At 46.1% G+C, this 25795-nt stretch overlaps 1 protein-coding gene across 1 annotated transcript in view; it reads left to right on the forward strand.

Annotated features, from left to right (window-relative positions):
* The first annotated feature begins 2964 nt into the window (after positions 1-2964).
* rfx4 (regulatory factor X, 4) overlaps positions 2965-25795 on the forward strand; it is a 126885-nt gene continuing 104054 nt past the window's right edge. Inside the window, exons 1-5 of the mRNA XM_059976613.1 lie at positions 2965-3007; positions 7695-7784; positions 12143-12203; positions 12663-12786; positions 18169-18230. Of these exons, the coding sequence (XP_059832596.1) occupies positions 2965-3007; positions 7695-7784; positions 12143-12203; positions 12663-12786; positions 18169-18230 (380 nt within the window). The remainder of the gene's footprint in view (positions 3008-7694; positions 7785-12142; positions 12204-12662; positions 12787-18168; positions 18231-25795) is intronic.

Here is a 25795-nt window from a genome sequence, read left to right on the forward strand (position 1 = left end):
ATGGAGCTATGAGGGAGGAGCCGGCCAAAGTTCAATGGAACAATACCCTAGCAGGGAAGACAGTGGAACAAAAATGGGAAGTATTTCTGGGAATAATGCAGAAGGTGCAAGATCGGTTCATTTCTAAGAGGAAGAAAGATCCTAAGGGGAGTAAGGGGCGGCCGTGGCAGACGAGGGAAGTAAAGGGCAGTATAAAAATAAAAGAGAAGTATAACATGGCAAAGATGAGCGGGAAACTGGAGGAGTGGGAAGCTTTTAAAGAGCAACAGAAGATAACAAAAAAGGCAATACGCCAAGAAAAAATGAGGTACAAAGATAAATTAGCCAAGAATATAAAGGAGGATAGTAAAAGCTTCTTTAGGTATGTGAATAGCAAAAAAATAGTTAAGACCAAAATTGGGCCATTGAAGACAGAAACGGGTGAATTCATTATGGGGAACAAGGAAATGGCAGATGAGTTGAACAGGTACTTTGGATCTGTCTTCACTAGGGAAGACACATACAATCTCCCAGATGTAATAGTGGTCAAAGGAACTAGGGTAAAGGATGAACTGAAGGAAATTTATATTAGACAAGAAATGGTGTTGGACAGACTGTTGAGTCTGAAGGCTGATAAGTCCCCCGGGACCTGATGGCCTGCATCCCAGGGTATTTAAAGAGGTGGCTCTAGAAATCGTGGACGCATTGGTAACCATTTTCCAATGTTCTATAGATTCAGGAACAGTTCCTGCTGATTGGACGGTGGCTAATGTTGTCCCACTTTTCAAAAAAGGAGGGAGAGAGAAAACAGGGAATTATAGACCGGTTAGCCTGATGTCAGTGGTGGGAAAGATGCTGGAGTCAATTATAAAAGAGGAAATTACGACACATTTGGATAGCAGTAGAAGGATCAGTCTGAGTCAGCATGGATTTATGAAGGGGAAATCATGCTTGACTAATCCTCTGGAGTTTTTTGAGGATGTAACTATGAAAATGGACAAGGGAGAGCCAGTGGATGTAGTGTACCTGGACTTCCAGAAAGCTTTTGGTAAAGTCCCATATAGGAGATTAGTGGGCAAAATTAGGGCACATGGTATTGGGGGCAGAGTACTGACATGGATTGAAAATTGGCTGGCTGACAGGAAACAAAGAGTAGTGATTAACGGGTCCCTTTCAGAATGGCAGGCTGTGACCAGTGGGGTACCGCAAGGTTCGGTGCTGGGACCGCAGCTGTTTACAATATACATTAATGATTTAGGTGAAGGGATTAAAAGTAACATTAGCAAAATTGCTGATGACACAAAGCTGGGTGGCAGTGTGAAATGTCAGGAGGATGTTATGAGAATGAAGGGTGACTTGGACAGGTTGGGTGAGTGGGCAAATGTATGGCAGATGCAGTTTAATGTGGATTATCCATTTCGGCGGCAAGAACAGGAAGGCAGATTACTATCTAAATGGAGTCAAGTTAGGGAAAGGGGAAGTACTACGAGATCTAGGTGTTCTTGTACATCAGTCAATGAAAGCAAGCAAGCAGGTACAGCAGGCAGTGAAGAAAGCTAATGGCATGCTGGCTTTTATAACAAGAGGAATTGAGTCTAGGAGTAAAGAGGTCCTTCTGCAGCTGTACAGGGCCCTGGTGAGACCCCACCTGGAGTATTGTGTGCAGTTTTGGTCTCCAAATTTGAGGAAGGACATTCTTGCTATTGAGGGAGTGCAGTGTAGATTCACGAGGTTAATTCCCGGAATGGCGGGACTGTCATATGTTGAAAGATTGGAACGACTGGGCTTGTATACACTGGAATTTAGAAGGATGAGAGGGGATCTGATTGAAACATATAAGATTATTAAGGGATTGGACACACTGGAGGCAGGAAGCATGTTCCTGCTGATGGGTGAGTCCAGTACTAGAGGCCACAGTTTAAGAATAAGGGGTAGGCCATTTAGAACAGAGATGCGGAAAATCTTTTACACCCAGAGAGTGGTGGATATGTGGAATGCTCTGCCCCAGAAGGCAATGGAGGCCAAGTCTCTGGATGCATTCAAGAGAGAGTTAGATAGAGCTCTTATAGATAGCGGGGTCAAGGGATATGGGGAGAGGGCAGGAACGGGGTACTGATTGTGTATGATCAGCCATGATCACAGTGAATGGCGGCGCTGTCTAGAAGGGCCGAATGGCCTACTCCTGCACCTACTGTCTATTGTCTATTGACTCGAGGGGCCGAGTGACCTAATTCTGCGACTATGTTTTATGGTCTTGCCGGCACATCTGGTCGGAGCACATCTGTACAGCGGCAGAGCCGGTGTGGGCCGTCTCTCGGACACACACTGCTGTCCAAGGTTTACACTTGCAGACCTAATCCCTTCTCTCTCTGGGCGAGCTCCATTCATATTCTAATCACAGCCAGCCGCTGGCGAACACGCTTCACATCAACACTTTTACTGAAAAGTCCTTTCACTTGGGGCCTCACCGTTTTCACTGCGCCCCGTCCTCTGGTCCTCCGGTGCCCCAGTTCCTTTCCTCACCGGCCCTAGGGAGGGGCAATCGCTAACCGTACCCAAGTACAATGGATTTGTGGAAACACCGCGCAGCGGGCTTGAAAGAAACAGGAAAGTTGCGCCAGTGGACCCGATTAGTTTTAAACAGTTTTGACAATTTTCTTTAGCACCCCACTAATTTACAACACTCAGAGTTTCATCTTTCTTTTAATTTTGAAGTTTCTGGGTCCGGAGGAGAGGGCAGGGCGAAATGCAAGGGCTTGAGTCTATCTAAGCCTTTTTTTTAAAGGCTTTTCTTATTCAAAGTACCATGACAATGGAGCACAGTGCGCCCGTTCGCGCTGGGCATCTGACGAGCTGCCATTCAGCCGGCGCCGGCCTATCAATGGCAGGATTCCCACCAGGCTTGCTATAAAACCATGCTTTTTCCCATGCAACACTCCGACCGGGGCTGCTTCGGCGCACAGGAGCGGATCGGCTTTCTGTGCCATGAACTGCGCGCTGCTGGAAGGCTCCGACATGGAATCCACAGGTTGGTCCCGCTCCCAAAGGGTCGGGGCGCCTCCCGGCACGTTGTCCCTGCTCCTCCCGATCAGCGAGAAACCTGTCTCCCCTTGAGTTTTCTTTGCGCCCTGTGTCCTTGGCGACCGAAAGCGCTGGTCCCCGCTGCCAACACGGGTCAGTCTGTGGGGCGCAGCGCTGTGAGTCTCCTGGGTGCCCGGTGTTACGGCGGGGTGGTAGCCGCGCTGAGAGCCACTCGGCCCCTCGGGACTGTGCTGGCTCTTAAGGAGAACTTCCAATCAGCTGCTTCCGCTGCTCCTTCTCCGCAGCCCCGAGTCGCCTTTCCAGTCCCGTTATGACATGCCCCAGTCACATCATTCGCCTTGCTGTTGCGGGGTGGCTTACAGATTGCCCGAACCGCCACCTAGCCCGGTTTCCCAACCCCACCGCTGATCGAGAAGTGTTTACGCTCACTCCAGCCACCACCCTAACCTCCCCACCCCCACAACATTCCCGGCAGTGCAAACATTAACCTATGTCTTCCCGTTAAACCCAATCCCCGAGGTTATTACAAATCTGGTCAGAGCCCGGTTCTGGGAAACTCGGGATGCTTGTTTTTCTAAACTTTATCAAGAGGCTAGACCACTGGGAATTCTGACCCTCGGACCGGTGACGCCAACCCAGCAAAAGATCCGTCCTCTCTTCCCCTCCCTCTTTCTCCATCCTCTCTCCGATTTCCCAGCCCTTTTCCTCCCTTTCTCTCCCTCCTCTCTTTTCCTTTCCTTTATTACCTCCTTCTCTTGCTCTCTCCCATTGCCCGTTCTCTTTTCAGCCCTCTCCCATTACCCATCTCTCTCCCCCTGCCTTTCTCCCCATTACCCCTCCCTCTCCCCCATTCCATCTGTCTCGACGATACCCTCACTCCCCCATTCCCTCTCCCACCCCCACCCCCGGTTTCTGGGGAATATTCCAGTCTCCCAGCGGCCGCAGGTATCACTGAAACAAGTGGCGACTTTTGTAAGTTTGCAAGCCGCTCGGGGCAACGCGAGTCCGGGAAGAGCTGGGATCGCTGCGCCCCTGTAACTGCTGAAACAACCGAAGGAAGGATTTGAGTTGGGGAACACGCGGAGAGAATTCCCGGAGAGGTAACAGTCGGTCCCGGGAAGAGTTCGTCCTTTCATGCGTCAATGTTCCAATTCCGACGTGATTCTTCAATAAGGAAATCCTTTCAGCGAAATCGAAAAGCTCCGTCCACTTCAGGAACAACCTATCAAAATGGATAAGTTAATAAATTTCACACCACATGATAATAAACCTGATTCGGAAATGAACTCGGTATACTGGGAATATCAGCACAATACACTTGTTTGTTCGGGAGATCATATCAACAGTTTTAACTTCGGGAATGAACGATGAATTCTTCGCTACCTATACGGCTCAAACGTGCTTAAATTTGGGATTAATTCTCCGAATGAACGAGTCCCTCACTGCTATTTTTGGGCTTTCGCTGGAACAATTAACGGAAAGGTTTTTAAATGCACCGGCACGCCGTCTCTGTGTTGTCCGAACTCCGGCTTGAATGCGCCGGACTTGCGCCCGGATTCCGGTCGTTTTCTGGGTCGCGTCTCCAGGAGGAGGCAGTCCACGGACGCTCGAACTTTTCCCGATCCCGGTCCTGAATTTGGACTCGCTCCAGATCTGCTCCATCTGTCACGACGTTAACGCGGGAAACATCAGCGGAAGCTTCCAACTCGGGAATTTATTCTCGCACATTCCGGTCCATCAGAGCAGACATTCACTGGGCATTGCATTACATTCGGCAGCGGAGTCCCGGGTGGCTTCTGCCCCCGTTCCCCGTTTTTGGTGACGGATTAAATCCGTGTTCATGGACATTCGGGAAAAAGTGGTCAGTCTTGTGAAACTTGAACTTCAGATCGACCCAATGGAAATCTACCTGAAATTTTCCGCCGACATGCCCCCCCCCCTTCCCACCACTTCCCGAAATTCCAGCCCCTTCGGAAATAAACATCGACGCATTCCAGGACTGAAGCCGCAAGGCGGGACGTTCCGCGCTACCGGCTGTGCGCCGCTGCCAAATTCGCGCCGCTCTGGATGCGCAGTTCGCCGGCAAATGGGCAGTGGGGTCGAGCCAGCGGTTGCAGCCTTGAACTCGGTGACCCGCGGATTAAATTGTCACCAAAATCTGACACCGGGAAATGGGAAAGTGACCCGGTGTATCCAGGGACACGTTGTCATGAGTTACCAGGACACCCGGCGCTGCCTTGGTTACCGCAGGAGCAAACAGACCAGGAGTGAAAATGGGATCTGGAGGACCGAGCGTACACAGAGAGGGTCCCGGGATAATGAAAGGATGCGGGGGTTGGTGGTTGGGATGAGGGTCTCAGGACGGGGATGGGGAGTGGGGGAGATCGCGGAATAATAGGAAGGATGCCGAGGTCCCGGGACGAGACGAGGGTCTGCGCTCTGTTTTAGAGCCAGTCTCCAATCTACAGTCCTCCTCATCCTCAAACCTTCTTCCAATCCCAGACCTGTGACACCCCTATTCCCAGATCTTGTACCGCATTTCTCGATTCTAGAGCTCTGACATTAACTGCCCCTCTCTCCAGTTCCTAGTTCAGCCATCGATCTGTTCTCTGAGAGCCTGTCCCAACCTAAGTCCTGAACCAGGTGACTTTTCTGTCCTAAGTCATGGGGTTCAACATCCAGTGAGGTTAATAAGACGCCCCCATCTCTAACACCTCCTAACTTCGTACCCTTTCCCAACTTCTCTCCAACACCCCCTCAGAATCAGATTTAACATCAGGGGCGTATGTCTCGAAATTCGTTATTTTGCGGCTGCAGTTCAGTGCAATTTATTAAAAATTATACATTACAGTGAGAAGTGTATATATAATCAACACGTACAAACAAGCCGGATGAACTCGGCAGGTCGGGCAGCATCCGTGGAAATGAGCAGTCAACGATGCTGCCCGACCTGCCGAGTTCATCCAGCTTGTTTGTACGTGTTGATTTGACCGCAGCATCTGCAGTGTACCTTGTGTATATAATTAATAAGTCGTGCAAAAACAGCAAAAATAGTGAGGTAGTTTTCAAGCGTTCAGTGCCCATTTAGAAATCTGATCACGGAGGGAAGGGCGTTCAGCATGGGTCTTCAGGCTCCAGTATGATGGCAACAGCGAGAAGAGGGCATGACCTGAGCGATAGGGGCCCTTAATGACGGATGCCCGCTTTTTGGGGCATTGCGTGTTGAAGGCGTGCTCTCAGTGTCGCATGCTCTCAAGGTGATGTAAGATGATGTGGCGTCTCCCAGAGTCAGGAATACGCTCTTTCATGGTCAGTGGGTACCCCGTGTTAGATTATAGAACATAGAACAGCACAATACAGTACTAGCCCTTTGGCCCACAATGTTGTGCTGACCTCTGTAAACCCCCTCCATGATCAGTCTAACACTTCCCTCCTATGCAATTCTATTTTATCCAATTCAATTCTAGAATCCAATTCTATTTTATGTTTCTGCTCATCTAAGTATTTTTAAATGTCCCTGATGTATTTGTCTTTACCACCACCACTGGCAGTGTGTTCTGCACACCCAACTCTTCTTTTTTTAAAAGTCCTACCTTTAACATCTCCTTAAACTTTCTACTATTTGCCTTAAGTAGATGTCTTCTGGTATTGGCCATTGCTGCCTGGGAAAAAGGCACTGCTGTCCGTTCTATCTATACCTCTTATATTGCACACCTTTATCAAGACACTTCTCATCCTCTGTCACTCCAAGGAGGAGGACCCCCAGCTCACTCAACAAATCCTCGTAAGAACTGCTCTCTAATTCAGGCAGCACCCTGGTCATTGTCCTCTGCACCCCCGCTAAAGATTCCTCTTCCTTCCTATAATAAGGCGACCAGAACTAAACACAATACCCCAATGTGACCTAGCTAGGGTTTTATAGAGCTGCAACCTTTCCTCGCAGCTCTTAACTCAATCCTCTAATTAATGAAGTCCAACACACCATCTGCCTTCTTAACAACCCTATCAACTTGTGAAGCAACTTTGAGGGGTCTATGAGTGTGAACCCTAAGATCCCTCTGTTCCTCCAAGTTGCCGTTGTATATCTCTGGGTAGTTGGGCAGATGTTTCTGAGGACCGAATTTCCCGTCAGTTTCCATCAGATTTGTCAGTCAAACCAACTTTTTGGTGAGTCTGGGATTGGAGGGCTGGGTTGATGCTAAATGATTGCTGGTTAACACTGGGTTAGTGCGTTAAAACTGGATGGTTGCTCATTAACACTCATTAACTCTAGGTTAGTGCTACACTGGTTAATTTATTTATTTAGAGATACAGCGCAGAACGGAGCATTCCGGCTCTTCAAGCTGTGCTGCTCAACAACCCCGATTTAACCCTGGGACAATTTACAATGACTAATTGACCTAATAACTGGTATGTCTTTGAACTGTGGAGGAAACCAGAGCAGCTGGAAGAAATCCATGCATTCACAGAGAGGATGTACAGACTCCTTACAGATGACAATGGAATTGAACTCCGAAGTTCGACACCTCGACCTGTAATAGTGTCATGATCATCACTATGGTACAGTGACGCTGGTTAATGGTGGGTTAATGCTGGTTGACGATGGGTTAGTGCTAGTTAATCCTAGGTTAGTGCTGCTTAACACTGGTTAACGGTAGGTTTCCCATTTGCAGAGAGCTGGATTGAAAGGTGCCTGAACGAGAGTGAAAGCAAACGTTTTCCAAGCCACAACCCTCTGGGAAATGTGTCTATCGGCGAGGAACGTGAGTATGGGGGTTGGGGCGGGGTTTAGGGTCTCTAAACTGGAGTAGGTCCACATAACTCCTAGAGATGGCCACAGATTGAGTGGAGTATCACGTTCAATAGTGACTCAATGAGAGCCACTAGACACTGCAGTGACCGGGCTACGCTGCTCTGACTGCATCTCCCAAGACCCACAAACTTGATCAACAAGGACAAGGGCAGCAGGACTGGGAACCCCACTTCCTGCAAGTTCAGGCATCATCCTGACTTGGAGATCTAAGACCATTCCTCATTCCTGCTTGGTCCAAGACTGTGGAACTCACTCACCAAAGCACCTTCTCCAGAAGGTCTACAATGAGGAAGCTCAAGGGGTTCCCACTGTTGGCCCATGATGGCAGTAAACACTGGCCTTGACAGTGATCCCCAGACACAACATGATGTTTCACAGGGGTATAATCAAGCAGGAAATGCAGAGGAAAATAACTAAAAAAGGAGGGAAGAGAGCTAGGGTGTTGGGGTTGGAGGTGAGGAAGGTCCCATCACTAATGGAGAGGAAATTCAAATGGGATTGAAGAAAGCAGAAGTTCATACGTATATCATAGTGCATTACAGCACAGAAACAGACCTTTCAGCCCATCTAGTGCATACCGAACTGTTAACTGTCTAGTCCCATCAATCCACTAATTTTTTTTACAGCCAGCCACTGCTCTGAGCAGGACATTTTACATGGCCTGAAAATTGTACAGCACTTTAAATGTTAAAGTTTCAGCTGAGTGGCAACAAAGACTATGTGTGTGGGAGCATTTCAGTTACTGCACGGCTGTGCACCAACACAGCTTAGAGGGAACAGTGATAGCCATCCATCTCTCTCCTATCCAAAATTCTCTCACTGGCAGTTCGTTCCACACTCTCACCACCCTCTGAGTGAAGAAGGTCCCCCTAATGTTCCTCTTAAACATTTCACCTTTCATCCTAATCTATGACCTCTATTGCTAGTCTCATCCAACCTCAGTGGAAAAAGCCAGGTTGCATTTACTCTATCTATATTCCTCGCAATTTTGCATGTCTCTATCAAATTGCCCCTTATTCTTCTACATGCTAGGCAATAAAGTCCTAACCTAGTCAACTCTTCCCAATAACCTAAGTCCTTAAGTCCTGACACCATCTATGTAAATTTTCCCTGTATTCTTTCAACCTTGTTTACATTTTTCCAGTAGGTAGGTGACTGAAACTGCACACAATACTCCAAACTAAGCCTATACAACTTCAATATATCATCCCAATTCCTGTACTCAGTACTTCAATTTATGAAGGTGAATGTGCCAAAAGTTCTCTTTATGACTCTATCTACCTATGACACCACTTCTAAGGAATTATGGATCTGTATAGAGAGAGTACAGAGAAGATTTACTAGAATGTTACCTGGGTTTCAGCACCTAAGTTTCAGGGAAAAGTCGAACAAGTTAGGTCTTTATTCTTTGGAGCGTAGAAGGTTGAGAGGGGACTTGATAGAGGTATTTAAAATTATGAGGGAGAAAGATAGAGTTGACATAGATGGGCTTTTTCCCTTGAGAGTAGGGGAGATTCAAACAAGAAGACATGAGTGGAGAGTTAAGGGGCAAAAGTTTAGGGGTAACATGAGGGGGAACTTCTTTACTCAGAGAGTGGTAGCTGTTTGGAACGAACTTCCAGTAGAAGTGGTAGAGGCAGGTTCGGTATTGTCATTTAAAGTAAAATTGGATAGGTATATGGACAGGAAAAGAATGGAAGGTTATGGGCTGAGTGCAGGTCAGTGGGACTAGGTGAGAATAAGTGTTCGGCACAGACGAGAAGGGCCAAGATGGCCTGTTTCCGTGTTGTAATTGTTATATGGTATTCCCAGATGCCTTTGTTTTTCCAAACAAAAGACTCGAGGGGAGTAGGGTGGAAGGAGTGATGATGATGAAACACCATGAAGTGTTTGGAAAACAGAACTAGAATCAGATTTATTATCACCAGCACAGTACATTGTGAAATTTGGAGTTTTGCTGAAGCAGTATAGTGAAATACATTAAAAAATACTAAAATTTACTAAACACATATAAAAATTAGTGCAAAAGGAGATCAAAAATAGTGAGGTAATTTTCATTGTCCATTCAGAAATTTGATTGTGGAGGGGAAGAAACTATTCTTAAATCACTGAGTGTGTCTTCAGGCTCCTGTACCACCTCCTTGATGGTAGCAATGAGAAGAGGGCAGGTCCTTAGAAACATAGAAACCCTACAGCACAATACAGGCCCTGCAGTCCACAAAGCTGTGCCAAACATGTCCTTTCCTTAGAATTACCTAGGCTTACCCATAACCCTCTATTTTTCTAAGCTCCATGTATACATCCAGGGGTCTCTTAAAAGACCCCATTGTTTCTGCCTCCAACACTGCTGCTGACAGCCCATTCCACGCACTCACCACTCTCTGTGTAAAATACTCACCCCTGACATCTCCTCTGTACCTACTTCCAAGCACCTTAAAACTGTGCCCTCTAATGCTAGCCATTTCAGCCCTGGGAAAAAGCCTCTGACTATCCACACGGTCAATGCCTCTCGTTAACTTGTACACCTCTATCAGGTCACCTGTCATCCTCCGTTGCTCCAAGGAGAAAAGGCTGAGTTCACTCAATGTATTCTCATAAGACACACTCCCCAATCCAGGCAACATCCTTGTAAATCTTCTCTGCACCCTTTTGATGGTTTCCATGCCCTCCTTATAGTGAGGCAACCAGAATTGAGCACAGTACTCCAAGTGGGGTCTGACCAGGGTCCTATATCACTGCAACATTACCTCTCGGCTCTTAAACTCAATCCCACAATTGATGAGGGCCAATGCACCATATGCCTTCTTAACCACCTGCGCAGCAGCATTATTGATGAGGATTCTTCATGATGTATGCTACCTTTAGCACTGCCTAGGGCATTGCCTACTGAAGATGTCCTTGATATGGGAGGCTAATGCCCATGAAGAATTTGGCTGAGCTTGGGGCAGAGTTTGTTTCCTTGTGGGATCGTATACTTGGATGAATGGCTGATGGTTTGTGTCCAGAGAGGAGGAGGAAAGTTGTTGGGGTCATGTTCCACTCAGGCCATGTGCTATGAATTGGCTTCCCTTTAGCCGAGGAGGAATTTCTTCAGCCAATGAATGGTGAATCTGTGGAACTCATTGTCACAGACAGCCGTGGAGGCTAAGTCACCGGTATATTTAAAGCAGGGGTTGATAGGTTTTTGGTTAGTCAGGGTGTCAAAGGTTATGGAGAAAAGGCAGGAGAATGGTGTTGGGAGGGATTATAAATTGGCCATGATGTTATGGTTGGAGTAGACTTGATGGGCTGGATGGTCTAATTCTGCTCATATGTTTTACGGTCCTCTGACATTCTCTCTATACTTCCTTCCAATCAGCTTAAAGTTATGCTCCCTTGTAATAGCCTTTCCAGCCCTGGGAAAAAGTCTCTGGCTGTCCACTCTATCTATGCCTCTTATTATTTTGTACACCTCTATCAAGTCACCTCTCATCCTCCTTCACTCCAAAGAGAAAAGCTCTGGCTCACTTCTGACCACATGATGGAGGAGAGAGATTGATAAAAGAGCCTAAAGACAGGAAAATCTGCAGATGCTGGAAATGCAAGCAACACACACAAAATGCTGGAGGAACTCAACAGGCCAGGCAGCGTCAGTGGAAAAGAGTAAACAGTAAACAGTTGCGTTTTGTGCTGCAACCCCTCATCAGGACCGGAACAAAATGATGTAACTCTTGCTTCGGCGAGCAGCTTAATATCAGGAATGATAGCCCCCGGACCATCCAGACGTAAGAAATCTCATTTGGGTGGAATGCTACGCAATGTGTCTCCTGTTACAAATCAGTACCATGAAATAACAAATATTATCCAATATGCGATTAAACGATTGAGCTTTATAATACTTAATTCGACTATATGGTTAGTAAAGAAACAAAAGAAGAAAAAGGGCCCATTCTCATGAAACAGACTGTTCGTCCACCATCAACCTCCTCCGATCATCGCTGACCTTCAGACCCTCACTCCAAGTCCACTCCGTTCCAGCTCCTAGACACATAAGAAAGAACAACGTCCCACTCATTGGCTAACATGCCCTGTTATCTCTAGTCATAACCCAAACATTGCTACTGCAGAGAAACCATTACCTGAGCAATGGAACATTACAGCGTGTTACAATGAGAAGCTGGTTTTGACCCAGACCTTGCTCCAAGTAATACCTGTAGTGGTGTCCTGGGGCAGGGATGATATTGTGTGTGGAAGTGCAGTGGGTTTCAGAGTGAGAGCGGGATTACTGTAGCTACCTGTTCACTACTTATGTTGTCCTCCAATTAACAGATGAAGAAAAGGAAAACAACCGGGCCTCGAAACCACACTCCACCCCGGCAACCCTGCAGTGGTGAGTTTGCCTGTCAATGTGTAGGAGGAAGTTCATCACATGTCTCCACCATTTCCCCTCTCCTTTCCCTCACTCAATGTGTAGGTTCATTGTGCGTCACCTCCATCTCCCCCTCCTTTCCCTTCACTTTCCTACCCACTTTTGTACTCCCTCCTTTGTCCTCACTCTCCCTCTGTATTCTCCGACCTTCCTTCGAACTCCATCACCATCAATGCAGTCACCATCTTTGTGTGTTTTGGACCCACGATGGACTCTTCACTGCTTTAAGGATGTTGCCAATGTCCGTCACTCTGTGGTGATTAAAGCCACACTGGGGCTTTACAATAAGAGTTGTTTGAACGGTGGACTGGGTTGTTCAACGGACCCTCAGGCTGACACTTCCTCTTCCATTTGCTACTGGGAGTTTGCCTTGAGGTCCCTGCACCACAGACTGTTGAACGGACTTGTTGTCCCACTTAGGCTGGAGGAGAACTACGAGATTGCCGAGGGCGTCTGTATCCCACGCAGTGCCTTGTACATGCATTACCTGGACTTCTGTGAGAAGAACGACACGCAGCCTGTCAATGCCGCCAGTTTTGGGAAGGTAAGGGAGAGGGGTGGGAGGTGAGTGAGCGGGGAGAGGATAGGGGTTGGGAGGAAAGAGGAGGACAGAGAGTGGGAGGGAGGGGGAGGATGGCGTGCGAGAGAGGTTGAAAGAGTGTGGGTGGACAGGATGTGGGAGGAGGGGCAAATATGTGAGGGAGGGGAGGACAGGGTATGGGAGGAGGGGTGAGGACAGAGGGTGAAAGAGAGGGGATGTGGGAAGAGGTGTAGAAACAGTGAGGGAGGGGTGAGCAGAGGGTGGGAGTGAGGGAGGGGGGAGGGTGGGGGTAAGGACAGTGTGGGTGGGAGAGAGGGAGTGGGGACAGAGGATGGCAAGGGACGAGTGAGGGCAGAGAGGGGGCATAGAGATGTGGTTGATGAGTGGGTAGAGCTGGGACTTTGGTGTGGAGTGTATGGGGAGAGGAGACAGGGGCTTTGAAAAGGGAGGGTGTTACTGTGAGCAGGGGTCAGTGGGCGAGGGGGTTGGGGATGGGTAACTCTAAAGCTCAAAATGTTTCAATTATTCACTGTAGAAAACAGTTGGAAAAGTCCAGTTAATTGTTTAAAATGAGAAATGTAACTAATATTTTCCAGCATTTTCAACCAAAATGTAACAGCTGAATCTAGTTGATAGTCAATTAGTGGAATGTAAATATTGTGAAATGAGTTGCTGAGGGAATTCTGTTCCACAACTCCATCAGACTTAATTCCCAATCTTCTCTCTCCACCTGAATATTTTGTCTCTATATCTCTGCCTTTCTCTCTCTTTCTCTGTCTGTCTCAGTTTCTCTCTTACATACACCCACCCACACTCAAAAACAGTCTCTCTCACTCTCTCTCTCACACACTCTCCCTTTCCCTCCGGCCCCCTTCCCTCCCACCCTCTGTTCCTACCTCACCCACTGTCTATCCCATTCCTAATGTTCTGTGATTCTCTGTGGCGTGTGTGTGTGTGTGTGTGTGTGTGTGTGTGTGTGTGTGTGTGTGTGTGTGTGTGTGTGTGTGTGTGTGTGTGTGTGTGTGGTAGTGTCTGTGTGTATGCTTGCACAAATGTGCATGTGTGTCTGTGTGTGTATGAGCATGAGAGAGAGAGAGAGAGAATGGGAGAAAGAAACACGGGAAGAATCACAGGACAAGTGAAAGAGGGAACCAGAATAGCAGGGAGTCAGAAGAACAGCAATCACATACACAGAGATACACACACTTACACAAACATACATACACACACGCCCTGCTCATACACACTTAAAAACCAGGACACACACACACACACACACACACACACACTCTCTCTCTCTCTCTCTCTCTCTCTCTCTCTCTCTCTCTCTCTCTCTCTCTCTCTCTCTCTCTCTCTCTCTCTCTCTCTCTCTCACCCCCCCCCCCCCCCCACACACACACGTTCTCTGTGATTGAGTTTAATATTCAAATCTGATTGTTATGGGAACAACTTTTGTTGAAAGTACTTTTTAGACAACTTTAGCTCTTTTGGCTTTTGAGATTTCCTTGACTGGGCTAATTTAACGAGGAGATGATCTCTTCACAGAGTAAAGGTTTAAATTAAATTAATTTCAGAGGCACACTGATCTCTGTACTTCGAGAAAGAAAGACACTGGGTAGACGCACGCAGAGTTGTGCTGGTGGAACACTCTGAAGTGGTTTGTACTGAGACTCTTTCCAAAACACCTGCTAAACCAGGGTGGATTCTGAATCACATTCCTTCTCCGCTTGCGCACTCTAACTAAAATGTCGGATTTGATTTTGACTGTGAAGTATCTCTGAGTGAAATCGGGTGCGGGGCAATGTCAGCAGCAGAGAATAGTTTACAATCACAGGGCCACAAGAGAAGCCAGTAAAAGCGAATCCAGGGATGTTGAACCGAAGAGAGCCAGTTCTTTGTCTGCAGAAGTTGGCCCGTTGTAGGATGTGTTTTCCCACAGCCTTGGGAAGATCACCATGCCCGTACATGTGGATCTTAAAGGATAGGGGGAGGGATTAATGTGCAATTAAAGAGGCAGTAGAAGGCAGTGATGTTCTGGAATGTTAGATCAGTAGCTGGAACAGCGGGGGTGTCCTTTACCTAAGCTTCATTGAATTTACACAAAAAGCGAGGGGCTGTCTCTGTGTCGGCTCAGTTATCACAGCCAGGCAAACTCCAGCAACTTCAAACTCCCGGCTCCTGTTTGAGAAACTATCTGCAGTGAAATTAAAACTGGACTTTTTGCCACTGGTGAGCAGACCACGGCTTCACAAGAGAACAGAGGTGATCTACCCACCGACTCCCGAGAGACTTATTGCTTAACCAGTCGCGAGGCTTCCCGCTCACATAATATAATTTTCAGCCTTTGTTGCTCTGCGATGGCTGTACATTTACATAAATTTACATACATGAAATTATTCCTGGAATAAGTTTACTTGTGGAAGATATGCAAATAAGCACTGTCCCTTTTTAATCTGTCAGTGTTTATTTACTGGGTTCCCAGGCTCTGCGCCAACTTTTTCACCGTTTCTGTGGAAATTCTCCTTCTGCCGAATTTATCAAGACTGACAGGAAAATATAAACTGGGTAAAGTTTTCAGGAAAACTTCTGGAAATCTGAAATGAAGCAGTGAATGTGCTGGCGATGGAGGGCCGGCTGTTGTCCTGGTGGAAGCGGGACTATTGATTAATATCGATCCTTTGTTTGTGACTGCATTGAGGGACATCTACTGAGGCACCCACAGCTCCGACAGGGAGCTGATCTCACAGGAAACTTTTTTAAATTTAGAAATTCAACACGGTAATAGGCCTCTCCGGCCCAACAAACCCGCGCTGCACAATTACACCCATGTGCCCAGTTAACTTCCTAACGGTATCCGTGCGTCTTTGAAATGCGGCAGGACCCGGACTAGGCAGATTAATAGTTCGACGGGCCAAAGGGCCTGATTCCGTCCTGTAGTGCTCTGTGACGTGGTAAACACAGGCAGCAACTTATAGTGCACTATTCTGGTAACTGCACTCTGCCCCACTGGCTACTGTACCTCAACTATGTTTCAGGCATTTTATTTAAGGAAAAAGATAATCGGTTATGGTCCTATCATTGGTATGTCTTAATGGGCAGAGTAGGCTAAAGGGGGTGGGCACTGAAAGAGCGGCATAAAATTAGGAGAGGTGTTGGTTTATTTATTTAGAGATACAGCACAGTAACAGGCCTTTCTGGATCAAGGAACCCATGCGGCCCAGTTACACACGTGACCAATTACCCTCCTAACCTGCGCGCCTTTGGAATGTGGGAGGAAAGCCACGGCGTCAGGGGGAGAAGGTACAAGCTGCTTAGGGGCATTGGTGCAATTGAACCCGGGTCACTGGCGTTATAAAACGTTACACTGACCACTACAACACCCTCCTGAAAGACCACAAGACAATAAAACATACCAGCGGAATCAGGCAATTCAGCCTATCGAGTTTGCTCCACAACTCCATCATAGCTAATTATTATCCCTCTCAACCCCATTCTCCTGCCTTCTCCCAGGAACCTTTGACACACTTACTAGTCAAGAACCTACTAACCCCTGCTTTAGATATACCCAGTGACTTGGCCTCCAGAGTTGTCCGGGGCATCGAATTCCAGTACCGAACCTGTAACAGGGAAACGGGCAAGATTCCAAGATTACAAGTGGAAACTGAGTGTCCAGCTCAAACTCGGGAATTCTGGCATTTTGCATTTCTTCATCCTTGTCCAGACTGATAATAGAAATATTCCCTGTAGATAACCACACTCCTGCTACTGGAGCTGTTAGCAAGAAATCAGTGATGGAAAATATATAAAATGCTGAAGCAACTCAGCAGGTCAGGTAGCATCTATGGAGAAAAAAACACAGTGAATGTTTTGGGCCAAGACTGTTCCTCCGACACTTTGTGTGTTACTCTGGATTTCCAGCATCTTATCAATTTCTCCAACCTGCTCATTGCCCCATTCTGTCTCCCCCCCCCACTTCTTCTTTTCTCCTAACATGCCTATCACCTCCACCTGCTTCCCTTTTCCCATGGTCTACTCTCCTCTCCTTTAGATTCCTTCCTCTCCATCCATTTCCAATTGTCACCTCTCACCTCCCAGCTTCTTATTTCATCCCCTCCCCCACTCACCTGGCATCACCTATTATCTTCTAGCTTGTCCTCCATCCCCTCTGCCCACCTTTTTATTCCAGCATCTTCCCCCCTCCTTTCCAGAAAGGTCTTGGCCTGAAACATTGTCTGTAGAGGTCAGCAGCCTGGCCCGATGAGTTCCTTCAGTGTTCTGTGTGTGTTGCTCTGGATTTCCAGCATTTGCAGAATCCCTCATGAGGGAAGACGGTGGTTTCCTCCATAAGCATAGACTAGAGTTTACAACAGAAATATTCCATTGATAGAGCCGGATGCTTTCTATACTTGTAGAAAATTCAAAATATGTCTAAAGGTTTTATTATAATCTTTAAGTGGACCTCGGGTCGCAACAGTGACACCGGAGAATGAACTGGAGTGGAATTGGAATTGGTTTATTATTGCCTCATGTATCGAGATATGGTGAAAATCCTGTTCCTACAGATCAGATCATTGCACAGTGCATTGAGGTAGAACAAGGGAAAACACTAACAGAATGCAGAGTGAAGTGTAACAGCTACAGAGGAAGTGCAGAGCAGGTAGGTGCAAGGTAAAATGGGTACCACAGTACTGTATGGTTATCATGGCTCCACTACAGCTCGAGATGTTGGAGTTCACAGTTCATTTCTGACATCACTTGTCAGCAGTCTGTACATTCTTCCTGTGACTTTGTGGGTTTCCTCTGGGTGCTCCGGTTTCCTTCCACAGATCAAAGTCTTGCTGGTTAGTAGGTTATTTGGTCACTGTAAATCATCTGGTGATTAGGTAAGGGTTAAATCGGGGGTTGTTGGGCAGTGTGGCCAAAAGGGCCGATTCTGCAGTGTATCTCAATGAACAAAGATCATAATGAGGTAGACTGTGAGTTGAAGAGTCCAACTTGCATACTAGGGACCATTTAACAGAAGCTGTCCTTCAGTCTGGTGGTAGTTAGATATGGCCCTTGTGGTGAAAGGGATCAGGGGGTATGGAGAGAAAGCAGGTACAGGGTTCTGAGTTGGATGATCAGCCATGATCATACTGAATGGTGGTGCAGGCTTGAAGGGCCGAATGGCCTACTCCTGCACCTATTTTCTATGTTTCTATGTTTTAGTGCTTTCAGGCTTTTGTATCTTCTGCCTTATGGGAGAGGGGAGAGGGGGGGGGAATGTCTGGGGTGGGTGGCATCTTTGATTGTGCTGGTTGCTTTACTGAGGCAGTGAGACAGAGCCCATGGAGGGGTAGATGGTTTCCACAGTAAACTCTTTCTCACTAATTTTTCTTCATTTAGATAATTCGACAACAATTTCCACAACTAACAACAAGAAGATTAGGAACAAGAGGTCAGTCAAAGTAAGTAATCAGACTCTGTTTACACTTGAACATCATTCCACATGTACTATTTTCAGTTTGGAACTTTGAGTAAGTGTTTAGATAGCACTCAATGGCCAATTTATTAGGTACACCTCTACATTTGTTCATTAATCTAGTGATCCAATCATGTGGCAGCAACTCAATACATAAAAGCATGCAGACATGGTCAAGAGGTTCAGTTGCTGTTCAGACTAACCATCAGAATGGGGAAGAAATGTGATCTAAGTGACTTTGACCTTAGAATGATTGTTGGTGCCAGACAGGATGGTTTGAGTATCCCTGAAGTTGCTGATCTCCTGGGATTTTCACACACAGCAGTCTCTAGAGTTTACAGAGAATGGTGAGGAAACAAAAACAATCCAGTGAGTGGAGTTCTGTGGGTGAAAAAGACTTGTTAGTGAGAGAGGTCAGAGGAGAATGGCCAGACTGGTTCAAACTGACAGGAAGGTGACAGTAACTCAAATAACCACACATTACAACAGTGGTGTGCAGAAGAACATCTCTGAGTGTGCAACATGAAACTTGAAGTGGATGGGCTACAGCAGCAGAAGACCACACTGGGTTTCCATTCTGCATCTAATAAAGCAGCCACTGAGTGTTTGTCCTTTGGTGGTAACGTTTTAATTTCATTTCAGTTGCAAAAAGCTGCCATGGTTTCTTGCTTTCCTCTGGTTCTCCTAGCAGAAGAAACTGTTACTTCATATGTTTTGTCCATCAAGAGATGTAGGCTTCTCGGGCTGAGTCGGCATTTATTGTCCATCCCTAGTCATCCTTGAGAAGGTGGTGTTGAGCTGACTTCTTGGAATACTGCTGTCCCTGTGGTGTGGGTATATCACCAAGCTGGTCAGGATCACCCCTACTGGGGCATAGCCATCATTAACAGTTTGCTAGTGTCTTCTGTCCTGGGCTACTCTTTCATTCTTTCAAGGAGCAGTCCGTCGAAGATACTTCCTCTCTGAGGGATGAGGTCGTTGGAGCTTCTGCTGGCATTTGTGTAGTGCTGGGTTTTTTTATGGGATGAGGTTGCTAGCCCAATGCCTGACTCTCATCCCTTTGCAGTTAGGCTTGTGGCCTTCCATGGTGGAGTCACTAAGCTGGTATCTACCCTAAAATATGTCCGTTTAAACTCTAGAATTATGTCCAGATACTTAGTTATCTTCTGGACTTTGAAATTGGAGCCAAATTAGTACCTAAGACATAGGAGTAGAAATAGGCCATTCAGCCCATCAAGTCTGCTCCACCATTCCATTATGGATAACTTATTATGTCTCATACATGAACTCTTTCATTCTTGGGATCACTCAACCAGAGAGCAGAAGACAATAAACTATCGATCAGAATCAGAATCGGGTTTATTATCACCGGCATCTGACATTTTTTTTAACTTAGCAGCAGCAGTTCAATGCAATACATAATCCAGAAGAGAGAAAAATAATAATAATAAATAAATAAATCGATTTCAGTATACATACACCAAATAGATTTAAAAATGTGCAAAAATCAGAAATACTGTATATTTTTTAAAAAGTGAGGTAGTGTCCAAGGATTCAATGTTCATTTAGGAATCTGATGGCAGAGGGGGAGAAGCTGAGTGTATGCCTTCAGGCTTCTGTACCTCCTACCTGATGATAACAGTAAGAAAAAGGCATGTCCTGGGCGCTGGAGATCCCCAATAATGGATGCTGCCTTTCTGAGACATTGCTCCCTGAAGATGTCCTGGGTACTTTGTAGGCTAGTACCCTAGATGGAGCTGACTAAATGCAAAAAGATGAAACAATAATAATAAATAAGCAATAAACATCAAGAACATGAGGTGAAGAGTCCTTGAAAGTGAGTCCATTGGCTGTGGAAACATTTCAATGATGGGGCAAGTCAAGTTGAGTGAATTTCAAGAGTCTGATGGTTGAGGGGTAGTAACTGTTCCTGAACCTGGTGGTGTGGGTTCTGAGGCTCCTGCACATTCTTTTTGATGGCAGCAGCAAGAACAGAGCATGTTCTAGGTGGTGCGAATCCCTGATGATGGATGCTGCTTGCCGGTGATTTTTTGTAGGATTTAGCATTACGTTGTTGCTTTCAGTATGATTCTGCGGTCGTAATCCTTTGATCCACTATGATCTCCCTCAGTTTCCCCACTCACTTTATTTAGAACACGTGAGTTTCTGCAGATTCTGGAAATTGAGAGCAACACACAGAAAATGCTGGAGAAACTCAGAAGGTCAGGCAGCATCTGTGGAGGGAATAAAGAATCAGTGTCTTGGGCCAAGGCTCTTCATCAGGACTGGAAAGGAAGTGGGAAGGTGCCAGAATAAGAAGGTGGAGGAGGGGAAAGAGTGCGATCTAGAAGGTGATAGGTGAAGGCAGATAAGGGGTAAGGTAGATGGGTAGGTAGGTCTCAGCTCAAAACATCGACTCTCTATTCTTCTCCATGAGTTGCTTCGGCATTTTGTGTGTGTAACTCTAGAGATACAGCACGGTAACAGGCTTTCAGCCCCAACAAGTCCACAGTGCCCAATGACAACATACTAACCCGTGCATTGAACACAGTGGTTCAGGTGCACTGACCCATGATGCTATGACAACACGCAACCTACTGTAAGATTAATTTAACCCATTCCTCCCCTTAACCCTTATTTTTCTATCATCCATGTGCCTATTTAAGAATTTTTTAAATGCCCCTAAAGTATCTGGCTCCACCACCACCCTTGGTAGGGCATTCTACGTACTCACCACTCTCAGTATAAAGAACCTATTTCTGACATCTCCATTATACTTTCCTCCAATCACAAAATTATGCCCCCTCAAATTAGTAATTTCCAATGTCTCTGGTTGTCCAATCTATGTATGCCTCTTATTACTTTGTACATTTTTAAAATTCACCTCTCATCCTCTTAGACCCAAGTGACCAGTTACCCTACTAACTGTACGTCTTTGGAATATGGGAGGAAACCCGGAGGAAATCCACGTGGTCACCGGGAGAATGTACAAGCTCCTTACAGGCAGAGGCAGGTTGCTGGTACTGTAAAGCATTATGCTAACTCCTACACTACCAGGGAATAAGAAGACCACATCTCCCAGCCTGCAGTTCTGTCCATTGCAGGTGGCATGGTAACACAGTAGTTTGACGGGTTCTTTGCTGCTGCTGTCTGTAAAGACATTGTACATTCTCCCCGCGAGTGTGTGAGTTTCCTCTGCATGCTCTGCTTCCTCTCACATTCTAAACATGTACGGTTAGGGTTAGTGAGTGTTGGGCATGCTATGTCATTGCCAGAAGTGTGGTAACCCTGGCAGGCTGTTCGGAGCACAACCCTCGGACTGTGTTGGTCGTTACTGTATGTTCTGATGTTCCCAGGTACATGTGACAAATAGAGCTCATCTTTATCTTCTGCTCCAGAGGCAGGTGAATGATGAACCTGGAACAGGAGAGGTGGGGGGTGGGGGGGCAGGATTTCACATTCTCTCTCAGGGTGGGTGGGGTTAACACTGCTCTCAGGCTGGTGCTGTGGCTGCCCCAGACACTGATGGTTGGGCTGGCACTGGGAGAACAGATCCCACAGTGTCTGGATGTCTAGATGTCTGGATTACTAGAATGTTACCTGGGTTTCAGCACCTAAGTTACAGGGAAAGATTGAACAAGTTAGGTCTTTATTCTTTGGAGCGTAGAAGGTTAAGAGGCGACTTGACAGAGGTATTTGACAATAAGTACTCATGTTTGAGTACTGTTGGGGGGGACAGCCTACCTGGTGGGTGACAGTGGCCGGGTCTCCGGCACAGAGGACGGCCCTGTAGCTCAGAAGGGTAGGGATAGAAGAAAGAGGACCATAGTAATAGGGGACTCGATAGTCAGGGGTTCAGACAGGCGGTTCTGTGGAAGTGATCGGGAGTCCCGGATGGTAATTTGCCTCCCTGGTGCCAGGGTTCGGGACGTTTCTGATCGCGTCCAAGATATCCTGAAGTGGGAGGGTGAGGAGCCAGAGGTCGTGGTACATGTAGGTACCAATGACATAGGTAGGAAAGGGGAAGAGGTCCTGAGACGAGAGTATAGGGAGTTAGGAAGGCAGTTAAGAAGAAGGACCCCAAAGGTAGTAATCTCGGGATTACTGCCTGTGCCACGCGACAGTGAGAGTAGGAATGGAATTAGGTGGAGGATGAATGCGTGGCTGTGGGATTGGAGCAGGGGGCAGGGATTCAAGTTTCTGGATCATTGGGACCTCTTCTGGGGCAGGCGTGACCTGTTCAAGAAGGACGGGTTACACTTGAATCCTGGGGGGACCAATATCCTAGCGGGGAGGTTTGCTAGGGCTACAGGGCAGACTTTAAACTAGTAAGATGGGGGAGCGGGAATCAATTTGAGGAAACTATGGGAGAGGAGGTTAGTTCACCAGTAGAGCAAGTAAATAGACAGTGTGTGAGGGAGGAAAGGCAGGTGATGGAGAAGGGATGCACTCAGCCTGAAGATGTAGGGGAGAAGAAAGAAAAGGATAATAAATTTGAATGCATTCTTAGGGATGAAAAGAGAGGAGGAGGTGGAGAGTATCTTAAATGTATCTATTTATCTATTTATCATGTATCTAATGCTAGGAACATTGTAAGAAAGGTGGATGAGCTTAAAGCATTGATTGATACCTGGAATTATGATGTTGTAGCTATTAGTGAAACATGGTTGCAGGAAGGGTGTGATTGGCATCTAAATATTCCTGGATTTAGTTGCTTCAGGTGTGATAGAGTAGGAGGGGCCAGAGGAGGAGGTGCTGCATTGCTTGTCCGAGAAAATCTTATGGCGGTGCTTCGGAAGGATAGATTAGAGAGCTCCTTAAGGGAGGCCATTTGGGTGGAATTGAGGAATGGGAAAGGTGTAGTAACACTGATAGGAGTGTATTATAGGCCACCTAATGGGGAGCGTGAGTTGGAAGAGCAAATGTGTAAGGAGATAGCAGATATTTGTAGTAAACACAAGGTGGTGATTGTGGGAGATTTTAATTTTCCACACGTAGACTGGGAAGCTCATTCTGTAAAAGGGCTGGATGGTTTAGAGTTTGTGAAATGTGTGCAGGATAGTTTTTTGCAACAATACGTAGAAGTACCGACTAGAGATGGGGCAGTGTTGGATCTCCTGTTAGGGAATGCGATAGGTCAGCTGACAGATGTATGTGTTGGGGAGCACTTCGGGTCCAGTGATCACAATAGCATTAGCTTCAATATAATTATGGAGAAGGACAGGACAGGACCTAGAGTTGAGATTTTTGATTGGAGAAAGGCTAACTTTGAGGAGATGCGAAAAGATTTAGAGAGAGTGGATTGGGTCAAGTTGTTTTATGGGAAGGATATAATAGAGAAATGGAGGTCATTTAAGGGTGAAATTATGAGGGTACAGAATCTTTATGTTCCTGTTAGGTTGAAAGGAAAGGTTAAAGGTTTGAAAGCACCATGGTTTTCAAGGGATATTAGAAATTTGGTTTGGAAAAAGAGGGATGTCTACAATAGATATAGGCAGCATGGAGTAAAGGAATTGCTTGAGGAATATAAAGAATGTAAAAGGAATCTTAAGAAAGAGATTAGAAAAGCTAAAAGAAGATACGAGGTTGGTTTGGCAAATAAGGTGAAAGTAAATCCGAAAGGTTTCTAGTTATATTAAAAGCAAGAGGATAGTGAGGGATAAAATTGGCCCCTTAGAGAATCAGCTATGTGTGGAGCCGAGGGAGATGGGAGAGATTTTGAACGATTTCTTCTCTTCGGTATTCACTAAGGAGAAGGATATTGAATTGTGTAAGGTGTGGGAAACAAGTAAGGAAGTTATGGAACCTATGACAATTAAAGAGGTGGATTAAAAGGTGCGCTTTTAAGAAAGGTGCGCTTTTAAGAAATTTAAAAGTGGATAAATCTCCAGGTCCTGACAGGATATTCCCCAGGACCTTGAGGGAAGTTTGTGTAGAAATAGCAGGAGCTCTGACGGAGATCTTTAAGATGTCATTAGAAACGGGGATTGTGCCGGAGGATTGGCGTATTGCTCATGTGGTTCCATTGTTTAAAAAGGGTTCTAGAAGTAAGCCTAGCAATTATAGACCTGTCAGTTTGACATCAGTGGTGGGTAAATCAATGGAAAGTATTCTTAGAGATAGTATTAATAATTATCTGGATAGACAGGATCTGATTAGGAGTAGCCAGCATGGATTTGTGTGTGGAAGGTCATGTTTGACAAACCTTATTGAATGTTTTGAAGAAGTTACGAGGAATGTTGACGAGGGTAAGGCAGTGGATGTAGTCTATATGGACTTCAGCAAAGCCTTTGACAAAGTTCCACATGGAAGGTTAGTTAAGAAGGTTCAGTCGTTAGGTATTAATGCTGGAGTAATAAAATGGATTCAACAGTGGCTAGATGGGAGATGCCAGAGAGTAGTGGTAGATAATTGTTTATCGGGATGGAGGCCGGTGACTAGCGGGGTGCCTCAGGGATCTGTTTTGGGCCCAATGTTGTTTGTAATATACATAAATGATCTGGATGATGGGGTGGTAAATTGGATTAGTAAGTATGCCGATGATACTAAGGTAGGAGGTGTTGTGGATAATGAGGTGGGTTTTCAAAGCTTGCAGGGAGATTTATGCCAGTTAGAAGAATGGGCTGAATGTTTGCAGATGGAGTTTAATGCTGAGAAGTGTGAGGTTCTACATTTTGGCAGGAATAATCCAAATAGAACATACAGGGTAAATGGTAGGGCATTGAGGAATGCAGAGGAACAGAGAGATCTAGGAATAACAGTGCATAGTTCCCTGAAAGTGGAGTCTCATGTAGATAGGGTGGTGAAGAAGGCTTTTGTAACGCTGGCCTTTATAAATCAAAGCATTGAGTACAGAAGTTGGGATGTAATGTTAAAATTGTACAAGGCATTGGTAAGGCCAAATTTGGGATATTGTGTACAGTTCTGGTCACCGAATTATAGGAAAGATATCAATAAATTAGAGAGAGTGCAGAGACGATTTACTAGGATGTTACCTGGGTTTCAGCACTTAAGTTACAGAGAAAGGTTGAACAAGTTAGGTCTCTATTCATTGGAGTGTAGAAGGTTGAGGGGGGATTTGATCGAGGTATTTAAAATTTTGAGAGGGATAGATAGAGTTGACATGAATAGGCTGTTTCCATTGAGGGTAGGGGAGATTCAAACGAGAGGACATGATTTGAGAGTTAGGGGGCAGGTTTAAGGGAAACACGAGGGGGTATTTCTTTACTCAGAGAGTGATAGCTGTGTGGAATGAGCTTCCTGTAGAAGTAGTAGAGGCCAGTTCAGTTGTGTCATTTAGGGTAAAATTGGATAGGTATATGGACAGGAAAGGAGTGGGGGGTTATGGGCTGAGTGCGGGTAGGTGGGACTAGGTGAGATTAAAAGTTCGGCACGGACCAGGAGGGCCGAGATGGCCTGTTTCCGTGCTGTGATTGTTATATGGTTATATGGTTATTTAAAATTATGAGGGGGATAGATAGAGTTGACGTGGATAGGCTTTTTCCATTGAGAGTAGGGGAGATTCATCAAGAGGACATGAGTTGAGACTTA

Source organism: Hypanus sabinus, chromosome 8 (genome assembly GCF_030144855.1).
Source record: "Hypanus sabinus isolate sHypSab1 chromosome 8, sHypSab1.hap1, whole genome shotgun sequence".
NCBI classification, from domain to species: domain Eukaryota; kingdom Metazoa; phylum Chordata; class Chondrichthyes; order Myliobatiformes; family Dasyatidae; genus Hypanus; species Hypanus sabinus.